Below are 18,824 nucleotides of genomic sequence, written 5' to 3' on the forward strand. Positions count from 1 at the left end.
GCCCGCTGCGCACCTTTGATGAGCATCTCGCGCGACCTCTTGCAGCAAAAGAGGCCCACGGCGCGCCCTCGCGGCCATCAAAGAGCTGGACGAGCACGTGCTGGACGGAACCGGAAAAGGGAAGCAACGAGCTCCGGCGGCTCCGGCAAGGAGTCGGTGCGTCCGTGAGGTCCGCCCGCCTCGCTTGTCGGCTTCCAAGATGGCCGCCCTGGCAACGGGGGTCACTGCGAGGAGATCCAGGCAGCGGGAGGTAAATTTCTCTCCCACTCGGTTCCTTTCTCCATATTATGGATGGATGGATGCACGTTCTAGCTGTATCTGAAGAAGTGAGCCTGCGGCTCACGAAAGCTCCTACCCTGCCAGAAAATATTTTTGTTAGTCTTTAAGGTGCTGCTGGACTCTTGCTCTTTTCTAACTATTACAATGAAGAGAAAAACATAGCATAACTTTTTGCAGATGTGTCCATGGGCGAAAACGCACGGGAGGTTTTGCTTTGGATTTGCCGTTCTCGAGATGCACATTTTCCCCATCTGAACTCTGCATGGGGGCTTATTTTTGAGTTTTGAGAATCTGGCTGGGGAAATGTGCGTTTAGAGAGTGGCAAATCCAAGGCAAAACTTCCCATGCGTTTTCGCCCCATGTGTCACCAGAGCCCTCTGGATCCCTGAATATTAGTATCCCATTAATGAATTGTGCTTTGTTGCTATAGCATCTTTGGGATATGTTATAGCGATGAAAGTATTTGTAAGATGTGTTAAGGCTTTTAATGGGTGACTTCTGCATAATCTATTTCTATATTCTGTTGCTACGCTTATGTGATGTCATTACAATGAACAACATTGCTGTGAAATGTGAATAATTTTAAGCCCAAATGAAGATTTTAGCTGTTCCTTTTCCCTGTTGTAATTACCCTGTACACATTAATGCATTGTTTCTGATTCAAATAAGTGATCTTGTGTTCTTTGCAGAATGAAAACTGTTTCAGTACTCCAGGGGTTGATCAAAATATTTGGAACTGGCAGAAGAAAGCTGAACAGATTAAAAAAGCTGAATTCATAAGAGAAGGAGAAAAACTAAAAACCCAGTAAGTTTAGATCTTGTAATGAGTGAAGAAGATCCAAAGCAGTAGAGAAGCACTATTAATGTAACAAGTTAAATATTTTTCTCAGATGAGAAAGTGCCTTAGAAATACATAGGGGTTGGAGAGGGGAAATGCCTTAGTTTCCTCTCTGGCCACTTCTTCTAGCGTTCCTCTCTCAACCCTCTGCTCTGTTGCCAGGCAACCACTCACCCTGCCTCCTCTGTAGGAAGCATGTCCTCTAGAGGGCAGTGTTTCCAGGCTAGGGACGACTATGCAGGTGAAAACATTTTTACAAGGCTTACACATGGTCCCTCGGAATTTAGGCAGTGGATATAGTGGAAACATTGCCTTTTGGGAGATGCTTAGCCAGGTGGTTGGCAGCTGTTTATAAATGCTGCTGCAGTCGATTCTGAAGGCTTGCAACTACTTGCTAAATTTTCCTTGTGCTTCCTTTAATTTAATTAGGTTGTACTATGCCTATCAGGCAGAATAAAGACAGTTTTATGTGTTATTTTATTCCCCTTTTTTCTCTTGCTTGTCTTCTGTGTTATGTGTGATATTTGTACAAAAGAAGCATTTAATAAGACTTCTTGAAAATAATCTGATATTTTCATTTAATTGCTATAAACAAATATTAGTATAAAATGGGGGGAGGGGAGGGAACCGTTTGTGCCACCTGGAGTTCCTTGGAGGAAAGATGGAATAGTTGGATGTGGTTTGTCGAATATGCTTTTAAAACCTAAACTGTGTTTTCCCAGGTTTATGAATATTGAAAAGGATAAAAATAGCCTTCTCTTCCACAAGAAAAGTGACTTTAGATTGGAGTACAGCACACTAGAAGAACTGGAATACAAACTGACTAAAAACCGGAAAGAAGAAAGTAAAAATATTCCTTTCTTTATTCTAATTTCTTAATCTGTCATTTTGATAATTAAATTCAAGTAAAGGATTTCCTGCTATATTACCGGTATATGTCTCATGAACAAACAGACCAGAGCTATATCTTAACACTGAATATATAATCTTTTTGCCATAGAGTTTAAAAGAATGAATCCTCCCCTCCCCCCCACATTTGAGAACAGACATTGACATTATAGGTATCTTGACACCCAGATGTATGTATAGTGAATCAGATTTGAAAGATCGTCTTTGGAAGTGTTTCCATTTGAGTAACATAGGTCATTTATTAGAGGCAGAGGGAATTTAAACACTATAACTGTGCAAAGGTTGCGGGAACAGGTTATTGGAGCAAACTGAAAGTATGTATATGTACTGGACTATGAGTACAATCCTGACATAGTCATGGTTAAAACTCGGAGGGACGTGTAAATGAGCATAGGATTGGGCAGCATGATGGATAGTTGCATAATACTGTTCCACAGGCGGTGCTCCATATTCTAGATAACATCTTGATCCTAAATTATTGTTCCTTATCCACTCCATGTACATTCAGATGTGTCCATTGAGACATTCTTTTAATTAGTTTCTCTTTTTATGTTAATGGAGGGGCAGCTCTACCAGTGTGTGTGTTGTGTGATCAAGTTGCTTCCGACTTCTGACAACCCTGTGCTAAGGTCTTGCAAACTGAGGGCTGTCGCTTCCTTGATTGAGTTCATCCCATCTCATGTTGGTTCTTCCTCTTTTCCTGCTGCCTTCAACTTTTCCTAGTGTAATTGTCTTTTCTAGTGACTCTTGTCTTCTCATAATGTGACCAAAGTATGATAGCCTCAGTTTAGTCATTTTAGCTTCTAGTGAGGGTTCAGGCTTGATTTGATCTAAAACTCACTTATTTGTCTTTTTGACAGAAAATAAAATCATGCAATCTAGTAAAGAAATTAATGTTCAAAAGAATATAAAATATAAATGGCATGTAAAATTGCTTGTGTGGGTCAAAATAAAAAAGGAGGCACAGGGAAGAGAAAAGGGAATGTGGTAGCAACAATGTGATGCTTTAGATATGTATGCATTTTTGCTGGAATTTAAAACAGTGAGGCTTGTGGCTTCAGAAGAACCAGTCAGGTATCCTTCCATCATGCCTGGAACCAGCTTGAACTAAGAGCTCCCTCCTTCCAGTCAGGTATCTTTCTGTCATATCACAATTGACTGGAGCTGGTCAAAAGGACCATATCACTCCAGTCTTGGCCTATCTACATTGGCTTTCAGTTTTTTCCAGGAACAGTTCAAGGTGCTGGTCTTAACCTTCAAAGCCCTATATGGTTTGGGACCAACATATCTTAAGGACTGCCTAATCCCTTATGAACCAACCCAGCCATTATGGTCATTTTAGGAGGGTATGCTTTGGGTGCCTCCACCTTCTGAGCTTAGGCAGGTGACAGCTTCAGATAGGGACTTCTCAGTCATGGCACCAAAGCTCTGGAACTCTCTCCCCAGGGAGACTAGTCTGTCCCCTTCTATTGCCATCTTCCATCAGCAGTGAAAACTTTTTTATTTTGTTTGGCATTCCCTCAATGATCCCTCCTTCCTAAGCAATGTTTCAATTGCTGTTTTTGTGTTTTTTAAAATGTATTTTAATTCTGATTTTTATTTTTAAAAATGGTTTGGCGGGGTTGATTTTAATTGTTTTATACTGTAATTTTATCAGGTATGCTTTAAATTGTTAGCTGCCTTGGCGGCCCTTGTAAAGGCAGAAAGGCAGGATACAAAATTTGTAAATAATGTTTGAATCAAGACTGCATTAAAATTATGCTTTAATTGATAGTTGTATGTTTGTATGCTTTAATTGCTTTAAGCTGTTTTAGCTATCATATTGTAGGGGCTAAAAAGTAGTGTAAAATGTAATAAATAAAAGTGTTTCAGAAAATAGTGTTTCAGTATAGAAGGAGAAATGTCTCTTATTATGTGGAAATTGAGCAGAAGTTGCTGCCAATGATAAAGAGGTATGTGAAGGAAGATGAAACAGTTAATCAAAATGATCAGACATGAGTAGATAATATAGAGTTCCTAAAAACAGTATAAAAGGCAATACATGCAAGTGATAATGACATGGTTAAAATTAAACCACATTTTTTCCATAGAAGTTAAAATCCAGCAACAACTGACAAAAATTCATAATAATGTTAAGGGACTTCAGCGGCAATTGAAAGATGTGAAACCAACCCCAGAATGTAAGTCTTATTAATGCTTTTGCAAGTTAAAAAAAATCCTGTTTCCTTGTGTTTTGAGTGACCCTTTGTCTGTGTTAGCAGTGAAGTGGTATTGACGTTTCCCTGGTCTGTAAATCAGAAGGACTTGGATGACTCTGACTTAAATTAATTTGAACTGCGGCTGAACCTTCAAATGCTACAGGACTGTGCATATTTTTTTTTATTTTATTTTTTTGCTGTGAAGTAGACTTCTGGTGATCCCATAGGGTTTTCAAGGCAAGAGGTATTCAGAGGTGGTTTGCCATTGCCTGCTTCTGTGTAGCAAACCAGGACTTTCTTGGTGGTTTCCCATCCAAGTAGTAACCAGGGCTGACGCTGCTTAGTTTCCAAGATCTGACACGGTTGGGCTAGCCTGGGCTATTCAGGTCAGGGCTGTGCACACGTAGCAGGGAGAAAATCTCACTGAAGACAGAGGGTGATTTCTCAGTGAGCGTATTTAGGATCACTCTGAATGTAATTTTCATCTGCAGAATGTTGCCCACCTGTTATTTTTAATGAGGATTGCTAATTTGTATCCATCCTTGCTTAGCTATCATGGAAGAGTTACTTCTTTATCTAAATAATTCTGACATGATGTTAGGTTTTCTGTTGTTGATGACAATATAGCTGTCCTTAGTGTGAGTTCACTGGATGCTAGGATATTAATGTTCATTGAAGGATATTAGGAACAGTGTGGGATGTTCGTGTAAACAGAAATTTCCTGTTTGTCTAGAACTTCCTTATTCTTTAAATTGAATTATCAAATACATTTGCTATCTCATCTTACATGAAAAATGCTGTACATTATTAATGTTTTCTTCTGTTTTGCAGTTGTTGACAGACTCAAAGAAATTATGGAAGAAATTGAAAATGCAATAAACAACTTCAAAGAACAACAACGACAAATGTATTCTGCTTTCTTTGGTTCTAAACCTGATTGTGGTTAAAACATAGCAATTTGTTTGCAAATACATATATATGTATTTGCAAATAAATATGCATTTGTCTGTATAGTTTTCTATTTTTTCTCTTTAGTTTTACTGTTTTGTTTTAAATGTTTTGATGAATGGAAGAAAGCTCTCTCTGTGTGTGTTTATCCATAGCCATAGGAACAGGTCTAAATTTTTTTGTGTTGTCTCTTAAAAATCACACTAGATTATAGAATTTATTCCACCCTCTTCTGAAAATGATTAAGTTTCCTATGGAAAACCGTGGAATAGTGGCTAAGGATGAGCTTGACGCGGAAGCCAAGCGGATTAGCAGTCTTGTCCAGGATACCCATCAGAAAGTCCACGGCCACATAGAAAAAGTGTAGTTTATTTGTACAGTGCAGAAATATATACAGATACTCCTTTCACACTCTCCGCTCATAACATCCCGCATAGAACTGCGGTTTCACTTCATTATATACACCTGGTGGACGCAGCCACCAATCACAGTAGATATCCAATTATCCTGGTATTGCATCAGCATTGCATCAGCCACCTGGCTCTAACTGGATCAGGCCAGCTTTCTCTAGCTCCCCAGGTACTTTCCAGGCTGATTACATCATCCTTAGATCTCACTGATCTATCCTGCACCTGTCAAACTATCTGACAGACTTGTAATCTTGACAGAGCTGTGAACCAGGACATATTTGGTCCATCTGTTACCTCTGCCAGGAAGGCTACTCTTTGTCTCAGCTCCCTATCTGCAGCACATGAAGTCTGACATAACTTGCAGGATTATTGTAAGGATGATATATGTGAAGCACTCTGAAAGAACTATGTAATTCTTGATTTGTTTCCATATTTCAGGATTTTTAGCTTAAATTTATACTTTCTTGATTTCTTTTTTCAGTTAAATCTGTTTCCCTGCACTTTTATAGATAAGAGCTGTACATGATCATTTAAAAAGCAATAAAAAAAACCTCCTTTGGCATACATAGTATCTGAATCCTGAATATTTCAAACGTTTATTGGCCAGGATCCACAGTGCATTCCTAAGCAGAGTTATATCCTTCTGAGTCTATTGAAGTCAATGGACTTTGAAGGGTATAGCTTTGCTTAGGCTTGCACTATCAAAAAATATGTTAAATATACTCAGAAATCTTTGTGATCTCAGCGGGATTTTTGACTGAACAGCCAGTAACTGCTATTTCAAATCCACTTGGTTTTAAAAGCATTTTGTGATGCAGTATACCGAGCTGCATTTCGTGGAAAACAAGACACAACTTTGCAGAATTAATTATACGTTTCTTTAGATTTTGACCCCAGTTGTTAGGACTATTAGATAGTTATTTTGCTAATCAGTGGTTGGTTTATTGTGTTTTGTTTGTTTTATTTTACAGCTATGAGGAGCTTATAAGAGAGGAGAAGACTTCTACTAATGAGCTTAATGGCTTGGAGAGAAAAATTGAAAGGTGGACACTGGGTACTTCAGCAACAGAAAAAGCTTTCAGGCAAGGCACAATTCCAGTAGATAAAGAGATTCAAAATCATCTGCCTGATGAGGTACTAGAGCTTGAAAGGTTTCTTCAGCAAACAGGAGGAAGATACGGAGGGTGGGATGAATATGATCATCAGGTTTTTCTGAAATTGTGGACAAAGCATAAAGGAAAACCATCATATATTGAGGAAGCCCATGATTATTTTCCTGAAAGAACAAAAGAGGATATTCAGCAGCATGAGAAATGGTATCAAGAATTTCTAATTTTAGAAGCAAGAAAAAAGGAGGTAAGAACTTTGCTAAGCTGTACTTGCATTTTAACAGCATATGTTTCAGAAATTATACAGAAAGGTTACACTTTGTCTCATCTTTCTGGCTCTGTATGTTGCAATGGGTTTTATACTTTACCTGTACCATTTTGTTAAGGGAGCATAGTATTATGCCCTTGCAGTGACCAAGAGCATGAATGAGTCTTTCTTTGAGCTCTGAAAGATCACACTGCTGCCCCTCCCAACCCTGTATCTATTTCCCCATCTCTATTCCCACAGAGAACACAGCTCACCAGGAACTGAACACTCACCATTGATAGGGAGGTTTTTGGTCTTTATGTGCATCTGGGGTGCATCTCTGTTGAGATGTCGAGCCTCAGGTAAATGCCATTTCTTGCTTCCCTTCATACCTGTACCTCCAGGAAAGTCAGCCATGAGGGTTCATTGTTTGCCATTTCAAGTAAAGCTGCTGAGCATTGGCAAAGTACAGATGCATAGGCAGGCAGCCAGGAACTGTAGTTTCTTCACTGGTCTGTGCTTCCTTTGTTGACCCCCTTTTGCTTACTGTGGGGTCTAATGATGAAATGACTGCTGCTACTGTGGTTACTGATAAACCTTTGATACCTCCCCCCCCCCAAGCCAGGAGGGAGCTCAGTGTGGCTACTGCTCTGTTTCTGCTGTTTCCCTAATACTTCTGCCTCTTTTATAGAATCATAGTTGGAAGGGACCACCAGGTTCATCTAGTCCAACCCCCTGCACAATGCAGGAAATTCGTTACTACCTTTCCCCCCCCCCCCCGAGACCCCTACTACATGCCCAGAAGATGGCCAAGATGCCTGCCCTCTCATCATCTGCTTAAGGTTATAGAATCAGCATTAATGACAGATGGCCATCTATCCTCTTCTTAAAAACCTCCAGGGAAGGAGAGCTTACCACCTCCCGATGAAGCCTGTTCCACTGAGGAACCGCTCTGTTAGAAAATTCTTCTTAATGTCTAGATGGAAACTCTTTTGATTTAATTTCAACCCGTTGTTCTGGTACGACCTTCTGGGGAACAGAAAACAACTCAGCACCAGCCTCTATATGACAGCCCTTCAAGTACTTGAAGATGGTTATATCCCCTCTCAGTCTTTTCTTCAGGCTAAACATACCCATCTCCTTCAACCTTTCCTCATAGGACTTGGTCTCCAGACCCCTCACCATCTTTGTTGCCCTCCTCTGGACACGTTCCAGCTTGTCTACATCTTTCTTAAATTGCTGTACCCAAAACTGAATTCAGTATTCTAGGTGAGGTCTAACCAGAGCAGAGTAAAGCGATAGGGCCATTAATCAGTGCAGAAGTGGCTGTTGCTTATCAGTGATGAAGTGCCACCATTTCTGGCCACCTGTGTTTACTTGCATCTGGGTTAGCTGAAGCTGGGATGTGTCACATGGTCCTACAAAGGGCCATACCAACTCACAGCCTTCTTACTTTGTACTAGTATATTGGTAAAATGTACCTGATTAAAAGAGCAGGTTGGTTATTTTGTCAGTGGAAACAAAAGTTTTGAAAATGAAAAATGTTTAACCAAAGCATCATATTTGAAAATATTGCATGATACAAAGTATATGCACTGTTTTGTGTAATAAAATTGTTATTCTGATCATGAACATTTTCACAGGGATTAAGGGGTTTTCTGTATATCATAACTACTGCCTTACTTTGGGAATAAGATACATTTAATATGTAAAAGGGTCAATCTGATTGTTATGCTTGTGAGCACAAATATATATAAGATCTGTGCTGATATAGAGAAAACTGTCACAACCGCATATTACATTGTTCCCCATAAATGGCTTGCCATATGCAAATGTTCACCATGCTGAACAATTTACAAAAACCTCTGTTAGACGTGCAGTTAAAGTAAGGCAGTACACATTCCATATGTTTAAATTCCTGCTGGTTGTCTTTGCCTGTTCAAATAGGGGCTGGAATAGAGTCATTTGCAACAACAAAGTTTTGGACATGAGAAGGGCACTTTGCAGAAGTAATAAGACTGTAGAACTTGGAGGAAAACAGTTGGTGGAAAGAAGAAGAGAAACTGTAGTGTGGGGGAAGAATTAAGGACTCGTCTATGCTACAAATCATGCTCTTCTTTCCTCAAATTGCCAAGAAGCAGTAGCTGGGCTTTACAGCTAGTGAAATAGAAAGCATTGTTTTGCTTTAAGCTAATCATAAACTCATGTGCAACTTATGTTACTATAGCCCTTCTTTAAAAAGTGAAGAGCACTACAACCATGTGACCAATCACTAAAAAGCCCCCTAAGTGGCAGGTGCTCATAAAGTGCTGGTAAATACTACCTTCATTTGATGCATGAGGCACAAAGATGTTAACTTAGCAAAGAAAAACCTCTTAGTAAAATTCTGTCAACCTGTCCTCTGTATTTAGGGCTATGCAAATACCTAAATGCCTAGTTGCCTGCATTCCTTACAGTTTGAAGAATTTGAAATAGTTTCTTCAGTCCTGATATTATCTTTACAGAAAATTAGAATTAGCATGACAGTACATGAAATATAATTTAGTTTTTATATTATAATCTAGTCTATTAAAAAGTGGAAGACAAAAAAACAACAAGAAAGGGACAAAATCTTAGCCCCAAAACAGAGCCCAGAAAAAGCACACTCCTCAAATCTTCAGTGGGAAAAAGCTCAGAAGCAAAAGGCTGAAGAAGAAAGGAAAAAGCATTTGGAAGACCTTAAAAGATGGAGAAGACAAAAAGCAATAGAGCATGCAATGAAGCAAGCTGCTCGACTGGAAGAAGAAGAAGAGAAAGAGAAGAAAATGCAGAGAGAACGAGAGCGGCAGTTCCAGATAAAGTTGCTGTTGGAAGAGTATGGTAGGCAGAAAAAGGAGCAGGAAGAGTTTGTGAGGCTTGAAAAAGAGAAAAGAGAGGAAGCTGAAAGGGAAGAAAGGAAAAGAACTGCTGCAGAAGAAATTCTTAAATTTCAAGAGCGAGTGAGTAGTCTTGTTTGAAATTTGTATGTGTGTCTATAAATGTACTTTATATTCTATCTGTGTGGTACCACAAAACTGTTAGATATTTAATAAGATTTAACTGTCTATATCGCACACTGGATATCAATAAAACGCTGCCCCATGCATTCACAATTCTTGGAAGAAAACGGGACTTTCTGCACTGACTGACGTAGTAAGGCAGCAATTATCTGAACTGTTTTGCTGTTCATGGCACAAGCAACGGTGGGGCTGGAGTGACAGCTTCTTCCTTGCCTTGCTCACGAGCTTCTGCTGCTGACATAAAAACAGATTATGCTGTAGAGGCTGGATCTCAGAGTTGTGTAGGCAAGCTCTGCAATACCTAAACAGTTCTGAGGTTCCTGAGTGCTGTTTAGGTGGACTTGCGCTCAGACGTACTTCTCCCTTCAGATGCATCGATTCATACGAGGTTTTTGGATCAAGCAGCTAACAAAGCACGGAAAAACATTTCTCATCTAAAACTTATGTAATCTATTGCCTGCTGGCCTGGTAGTCTCCTCTGATAGTACAGGACCACAAGAATAATTTGTTTCTGTGTGACTGGAATTAGTCACTTTTAGTTTATGTATCTAGGTCTAAAGTGGCCACCCACTCTGTAGTCAGTGATAGCTGTACACAAATTGTAAATATGTTTACCCTGAAGTGACTCCTGTTGATTTGGTTGCAGCGCATTTCCAGGTGTGTTTAGGATTGCAAACAGTGAAAACAAACTAAAGTGGGAGGGAGAGAGAGAAATTTAGTTTGGTTTACATGTATTTTATGTTATTTATAATTGTACCTAGTTATAAGAAAGATACTTGTAAGTGTGTGACATCCCCAGATGTACAAGTGCTATTTTACTGAAAAGGTTTTTTTTTTTTTTTTAATACTAGGGGAAGGTACCTATATATGTAACCAAAAATTGATGGATGCAGAGTTTTTAAGATTTATAATTTGAAGTTTTTGGAATATAATGTTTGCTTTTTTGTTATTAACTTTTATAGTTCCATATATATGGTTTTTTTTTCTTTTTTGCAACATATGTTTAGGATTGCAGCCTGCTCCTGAGCACTGATTTTGGGTGGACTTTATAGTTAGCAGGATTTCAGTCCTAGGCTGCAATTCTGCACATGTTTGGGAGTAAGCCCCAATGAACACAGTAGGACTTTAGTCACTTTGTTAATGGAAGCAGAAGTTAAATCATCCAGATATAGAGGAATATGATGGTAGTTTCTGTATGGCAAATTATTCTTAACAAATTTAATTATTGCAACTTAAGAAGTAGCTAGGTATTAAAGCAAACGAGTGGGGGATGCATGAGGATGAGAGGGGCTAATTGATTTGAAAATCTTCCCCGTGGACACCCCCCCAAATCTGTCCTCATCCAGAACTGTATAAGCTCCGAAGGACTTGAGCAAACATGAACTATATTTAGACCAATTTTTAATTCTTATTTTGAAAATTAAATTGCAAAGTCATATTTTTTTGCATAGCTTAGTAGTCCCCTGAGTAGATAGAACCCCAAACCTTGCCTGTAAGTGGTCTAGTGTTGCTGCTTTTGTGACAGGCACAAGCCCCCCACTGTACCATTAAATACAGAGGGTTCCTTTTATTGTTATTCTTAGAAATAAATGTTTCTTTTGTTGTATTGTTTTCTAGGATCTGCATAAACTTGAGCTTCAGATTCTAGAAAAACAGAAGAAGGAAGAAGAAAAGATGGAAAAGGAAAAAAGATTGTCCAAGTTGAGAGAGAAGGTAACACTAATTTGTCATGCAGCCGATCCTATGCATTATTTCTCAGAAAGGCACCCTAAACTTCACATTATAAGATCCTTTCCATTACATTTCATTTAAAGAGTTGGTTTGGTTTACATGTATTGTGTTCAGTTTTGGACACCACAATTTAAGGAGGTAGGCAAGCTGCAACGTGTCCAGAGGAGCGCAACAAAGATGGTGAGGGGTCTGGAAACCAAGTCCTATGAGAAAAGGTTGAAGGAGCTTGGCATATTTAGCCTGGAGAGAAGGCGACTGACAGGTGAAATGATAACCATCTTCAAGTACTTGAAGGGCTGTCATATAGAAGATGGTGCGGAGTTGTTTCCTGTTGCCCCAGAAGGTCAGACCAGAACCAATGGGTTGAAATTAAATCAAAAGAGTTTTCAGCTAAACATTAGGAAGAACTTTCTGATAGAGCTGTTCCTCAGTGGAACAGGCTTCCTTGGGTGGTGGTGGGCTTTCCTTCTTTGGAGGTTTTTAAGCAGAGGCTAGATAGCCATCTGACAGCAATGCTGACTCTGTGAACTTAGAGGGAGAACAGGCAGTGTTGTGTCAGTGCTTGGCTCTTGTGGCCCTTTCTTACATGCCCAGGGAAATGCCTATCGCCACTTCGGGGTCACAGAGCAATTTTCCTCCAGGCCAGATCGGCCAGGGATCCTGGAGGGTTTTTTGCCATCTTCTGGGCATGGAGTAGGGGTCACTGGGGGTATTGGGGGAATTAATTTCCTGCATTGTGCAGGGGGTTGGACTAGATGACCCTAATGGTCCTTCCAACTCTGATTCTATGTGATCTAACTTGCAAACATTTCCTTGAGAAAATATGAGATGATTAGGCTCTTTGAAGGGACCAGATTCACAGTATGGGGTATTTTATACCCAATCTTGCTGCTTAAATAGCAGCTTGTAGAGGGATCCAGGAGCATATATAATGAGCTTAGGGTGGTTCTGCAGCTAATGTAAAATTATGTGGGAAGAGTCACAAAAAAGAGAGAACTTTTAAAATGGTTATTCTTGCCACTTTTTTCCCTCCGAAGGAAAGACAAATGTTCGCTCTACAATGGAACATAATGTTTTTCATGAAGTACAAGAACGAACTCTTCTTGTTTTCCTCTTGCTGCAGGCCTTATTTTGAAGGGGTGATATAAAAAAATCACAATGGTTTCTTTCATTCCATGATGACTTTAATAACAGAAAGTCAGAATCTTGTTTAAAATATTTGCAATCATTTATTAGATACAGTGTTTTGAAAAAGTGTTTATTTGTGAACTTGCTTAAGGAGTACTGATTGGAATTTTTAAATGTTCTAAACTGACATTTGAGGATCAAAAGGGGCTGGGGAAGAGCCTACAATCCCCTAAAACTAAACAAAAGTTAAAAAAAGGTTGAGGAAAAAGGTATGGCTAACCTTAAAAAAAAACTTAAATGTAATGAACGTAGCACTATCACAGAATTAATAAATGTGTAAAACTAATTATGTAAGAGTAGTTACATAATTAGTGGTTTACATATTCTGCTAACTCTTTTTAAGGATAGACTTACATTGTTCTCCACCTTTTTTCATTTTTCTAAACAGATATTACACACCAATCCTGGTTAGAATTGCTAGGTCTCATGCTTTGGCCCTCAAGTTTTGGGGCACAGTCTTAAAGTTCAAATCTCAGGGTCATTAACTAGCCCACATTCATATAATTCTTTTGTGTCTGCCTGCTTTTTGTAATTACTGCATCCGTAAACTGAAGATGGGAGTCAGTAATCTGGCATTAACACCATAGTAACTTTCTAGTGTTTCTTCAAAGTCACATATCTGTGTCCACACACATTAAGAAATACCATATGTTACAATTCCTAGTGGTGAGTGGAAGCATTACCATTACTAATGCTATTCAATGTGACATTACTGGCTCCTGCCTCAAATGTGTGTGAGTTTGGCATGCTGGGGACTTGGCATCCCTAATTCTAACCCAGTGAGGAAAAGTTTGTGGGTAAAATCCTATTGCCAGAGGTTCTTGCGCAGCACAAAATGCCTTTATTCTGATTGAGCATGTAGTATAGGGAGCTTTCTGCATATTCATGGATATACTTCACCTTGTTTTTAGTTGATTTCATGTGTACATGTCCTAATTATATCTTTCTTTCTCCTGCCACCCAGAACTAATGATTAGCAGAGGGCTCCATAAGCACTGCTACTCTCAGAGATCTTTTTGGTTTTTGCTGTCAAGTCGCAGCCAATTTATGGTGATCATGTAGGGTTTTCGAGGGAAGAGAGGTTCAGAGGTGGTTTGCTATTGGCTGCCCCCATGTCACAACACTGGATTTCCTTGGTGGTCTCCCATCCAAATACTGAACCAGGCCAACCCTGCTTAGCTTCCGAGATTTGAGGGTCAGCCTGGGCTATCCAGGTCAGGGGACAGAGAGAGACCTATTGGATGGGTTAATCACCTTCCCCTCCTTTTTTTTGCCCTTGGATCACAGAAAACGTATGGTGACCTGCATGAGCTTATTCAGGCCAGGGCTTAATCACCGTAGCTGTTCCTAAAACTAAATTTTACTTTTGAACTCTGTGTATCTAATAGCAATGAGTAGCCCCTATCAGCAAATATCTAAATCTGTGGATTGGGGCCACACTGGCAGTAAACAGTTTTCCCTGCAAACTTGGAAGACCCCTAGGTTTGCAGAAAAATCTGAAATCTTAAAAAAAAAAACATTGGGGGATTTAAACCCCCCCCCCAAATTAGTGCTGTCTGTGCATATGTGACAACATACTTGCCTTGATTCTTGGGAGCTGGCGGCAGTGGATACCAGGAGCTGCTCCAGGCCTAGTGGCAGACAACTCAAAGGTGGGTGGTGGGCCTGGAGCTGCAGTGGGCTTGGCAATGCAGGGGAGGTGGGATTCCTCCCATGAGTTTCACAGCCCCCAACCCTCCCCCCCCCCACTTAAGTTCTATATCTGTCTGTCTGCTTAGGGAGCATTTTGAGCATGTCTACTTGAAGTAAAACCCATTTTATTCAGTGGAGCTTATTCCCAGGAATATGTTCTTAGGATGGCATTGTGAATTACTATCATAGCAAGTTTTTCCTCAGAAAGAAGAAACCCTGTGTTCCATGCTTTAAAAGATCTGGAAACTGTACATCTGCTCAAGTGTACAAAAATCAAATGCATAACAAATTGATTGCTACATTTTTGGCTTCCAGAACAAAGTCAGCAGTGCCATGCTAAGCCTGTCTACTCAGAATCTTTCAGTTGAGATACCAAACATTACATTTTCTGATTTTAAAAAAATAATTTCAAATAGGTTGAAATCAATGTACTGCGAGACCCATCTAGGCTGTACAAACTCACAAAAGTTTGGGAGGAACGAACAAAAGAGATTGGACCAGTGGGTACAGAGCCACTTATGCATATTCCACACAGGTAAGGAATTCTATTAAAATAGACAAACATCTTTTCATTCCATTAGAAGATACTCACTCTAATTTATTTTTATAGGGCTGTCCCAACCTGGCGACAAGGGCTATAGCTGGATGTCTGCATTAAGTTTGGATCATTTTGTGAATTTCATTACAGGATGAAGGGATTGCATTTTGTATTTAGGATGAAGTTAGGTAAATGTGAATTGTATGTTATGCTAAACAAAATGATCAAACATGCAAAAAGTAAAGGCTGTATATAAAAATAAAACCAGTTATTTCTTAGATCCTTTGCATATTGCTTTATTACTATTAGAAACCAAAGTTAGAAATGCAGTTCTCATTGGCTGATACTCATGTACCTCTGTTTAACCATAGAAATGCAAGTTGCTGATACATTTGATGTTCAGAACTCAGACTTGAGGTAGATCACCCTAAAGGTGAAAATATGAATTATTTTCTAATCGCCCATCCTCCAAACCACGTTTTTGCAGTGAAACCAAGTATTAAGTTGCCAGTTTTGACTTCCACATTCTAGTCTTTATCAAATAGTTATGTGCTGTTATACTTTGAATAGTATAGTGCAGACAGTTTCTCATATTTTTCTTTAGGGTTTTTAGTTCTGTAGAGCAGGAATTCTTAAACTGTGATTTATGGTGTACTTTCAAGACAAGGGTTGAATCCAACAGTGGCCTACTATTATCACTATTATTGTTATTTGGCTATTTATATTCCACCCTGCTCTCTGAGACTCGAGGCAGATAAGCAAAAACCACTTCTGATTGTATGGGATGGGTGGGGACTGATGGCCACACACCCTCTCCCCTATCTGCAACCCCTTGTCACGCTCAAAAGTATTCCAGAACCTTGATTATAAGGGCTTCAGGAGGGAGGATGCAGGGAAACTATGTTCGGCCAATAGAGCTGAGTTCCCGTATGATATATCCAAGTCATCAGAAGCATTCAGCAAAATACAGAAGGCGTTTCCCAGAACAAACACTGTCAAATACTGAATTAAAATTGAAGTCCTTTTGCACTGCAGAAAAGCTGGCCTCAACATATGTGAGAAGAGAAAGGGGAAACATTGCTAGGCACTGGCCTACTGTTTCTAAGTGTGCACCTGTTTTATGTCCAGGCCTTTAGCTACCCTTCTTCATTAGCTGGAGGTAAAACAATACACAGCTAATGGTGAAGTGCCCCAAATAAAGGTATTTTTCCTGTGGCACTATAAACTGCCCCTGTGTACATAAACAGGTGCAGGAATCCTCCTTTTAGACATGACATCCGTGTAGATAGATGCGTGTCAAGAACTGCCCCCCCTTCCTCTCCTTTCTCTTCCTTTCTGTTCAGTCTGCATAAAGCACCCAACATTCCTCAGTCTGCAACATCCCAAAACACTGCCGGTTTTTCTCTGCTTTGCTAGCTCATTATCTCATTACAAGGACCTTTGTGTCTCAGCAAAAGCACTTGCTTTGCAGAACTGCTTGTTGAAAATGACACCATGGGAAAATTAGAAAATGTATCCTTATTGTTAGAAGTCTATAAAGCTTGATCAATTCTAAATGACAAGGTGATTCTTTCTGCAGTATGATGCTTTTGGTCTCGGCTGGAGAAATTTGAACCCAGCTTGTACATTTAAACTGGTACCATTAAATAGCATAAGCAGTAAAAGCAATTCCTGATCTCCAGTGCGTTATCCTTGATCAGATCTACCTGGGGTAACGTTTTTCTAGGCACAACAGTGGGGGGAGTGGAAATAGTCTATGGTGGATTCAGAAAGGTGATTTAGTATTGGAAAGTGCTGCCAAATTGCAGCCGACTTATAGCGACCCCACAGGGGTTTTCAAGGCAAGAGATGTTCAGAGGTGGTTTACCATTGCCTGCCTCTCCATAGCAACCTTGGACTTTTTCGTGATCGCCCATCGAAATACTAACCAGGGCTGACCCTGCTTAGCTTCCACGATTGGGCTAGCCTGGGCTATCTGGGTTAGGGCCGATTTATCCCTCTCCAGCACCTTGCTATGTTTGCAGTCATAGTCGGTTAATTATTTAAAAAGCAGACATTTAACATTATTTTATTGGGGCAAGTGAAAAGCTTTTTTTTTTTTTTTTACAAAGTGGAGGGGGGGGACCAGTGGTGCAGGTGACACATTATACTCGCTGGCCACTCTAGGAACAAGTCTAGAAGAGGACTTGAGTCCAGATGAGTTTGTGGTCTATATGACCGTAAAGGATCGGGCTGCCGGCGAGACCTAAGTACATACAGCTTTAGTCTCTGTTATGCTATATTTTCCTACAAAGATGCCTCTCTATCCCCTGAAAGGCTCACAGCTGGTCTGGCCTCTGTCCTATCACTTATCTGAAAAGATGTCCAAATTCGGCTAGTGCCACCTGTGCCGAAGGGCTTGCATTGAAAGCGCTGAGATCAGACGCCCGCAACCCGCCCGGGCAGCTTCGAAGGCCCTTCTGGGTCAGCGCCGCTAGCGCTAGGCCCCGCCTCCCCCCTCCGCAAGGGGCGGGGCCGAGCTCGCCTCCTCTGGCCGCTCCTCCCCGAGAGCGCGGACGCCCCAATTAGCATAGCGCCTAGGCCGCGTCACGTGACCGGGTGCTGCCGGGGACGGCGCCGCGCGCGAGGGTAGGGAGCGGTTGGCCAACATGGCGGCCGGCGCTGTGCGGGAGGAAGAGGAGGAGGTCTTCGGCGATGGGGAGCGACTGGATTTCCTCAAGGAGCGGCACGTGCGCTTCTTCCAGCGCTGCCTCCAGATCTTGCCCGAGCGCTATTCGTCCTTGGAGACCAGCAGGTATTTGCGGGGCGGGGGAGATCCGCGAGAGCTTCCAAGCGGTGCCTCTGGAGGGATGCAACGAACGATGGGCTCGGAGGCACCCGGTGATTGTGACCTGAGATGACCGCGCATCCGGTCATACGCTCTGGGAAGGGGGGGGGGGCTCCATTCTGCCCCTCGCGGTCTGTGGTGCGAAGGCGGCAGCAGTCGCGGACTCCGAGCGGGGTCTTCCGCAACAGGATCTGTGCCTGGTTCCGAAGAGAAGCCTCCCTGACCCGCAGGCTCTTGATCGCCTGGCCCTTGGCGTTGCAGGGCAAGATGTGATCGCTGCGTCCTGACGGAGACTCGCTCCGCGTCGGCCTGCAGGACATCCGAGCCCAGGAGCGCCTTACAGGCCGACGCGGTTTTCAGGGGATGAGCTCTTGAGAGGCAAAGCTGCCTTCGTCATTCTGTAGAAAAGGGCAAGAGTCCAGTGGCACCTTCAAGACTAACAAGAATATTTTCTGGCAGGGTAGGGGCTTTCGTGAGCCACAGCTCACTTCTTCAGATCATCATCATCTTTTCTAAGCAGATAATCTGAAGAAGTGAGCTGCGGCTCACGAAAGCTCACACCCTGCCAGAAAATATTCTTGTTAGTCTTTAAGGTGCTCTTGCCCTTGTTTACTGCTGGTTATGACTGAGGGATCTCCTGGTCTTGCCAACCGTGGCTTCAACCTTAGCTTAAAGACTAACAAGAATATTTTCTGGTAGGGTATGAGCTTTCGTGAGCCACAGCTGAGCTGTGGCTCACGAAAGCTCACACCCTACCAGAAAATATTCTTGTTGGTCTTTAAGGTGCTGCTGGACTCTTGCTCTTTTCTACTACTGCAGACAGACTAACACGGCGACCCACTGGGAATTATCTTCATCATTCTGTGTATGCT

General features: G+C 41.2%; 2 protein-coding genes across 3 annotated transcripts in view; both read left to right on the forward strand.

Moving 5' to 3' along the window:
* Positions 1-972: 972 nt before the first annotated feature.
* Positions 973-15,241, forward strand: CCDC112 (coiled-coil domain containing 112). The gene is made up of 9 exons (XM_056848266.1): positions 973-1,084; positions 1,840-1,961; positions 4,117-4,206; positions 5,056-5,131; positions 6,554-6,938; positions 9,503-9,916; positions 11,594-11,689; positions 15,004-15,122; positions 15,198-15,241. Exons 2-9 carry the CDS (start codon positions 1,844-1,846, stop codon positions 15,226-15,228), a joined length of 1,329 nt encoding a protein of 442 aa, XP_056704244.1. The 5' UTR covers positions 973-1,084; positions 1,840-1,843; the 3' UTR covers positions 15,229-15,241.
* Positions 15,242-17,800: 2,559 nt separating this feature from the next.
* PGGT1B (protein geranylgeranyltransferase type I subunit beta) overlaps positions 17,801-18,824 on the forward strand; it is a 44,234-nt gene continuing 43,210 nt past the window's right edge. The window contains exon 1 of one of the 2 annotated variants that reach the window (XM_056848270.1): positions 17,801-17,919. The gene's annotated coding sequence lies outside the window, so the exon portion shown is untranslated. The remainder of the gene's footprint in view (positions 17,920-18,824) is intronic. The other variant, XM_056848269.1, reaches the window with a different exon arrangement.

The sequence above is a fragment of the Euleptes europaea genome, chromosome 4, assembly GCF_029931775.1.
Source record: "Euleptes europaea isolate rEulEur1 chromosome 4, rEulEur1.hap1, whole genome shotgun sequence".
Lineage (NCBI taxonomy): Eukaryota > Metazoa > Chordata > Lepidosauria > Squamata > Sphaerodactylidae > Euleptes > Euleptes europaea.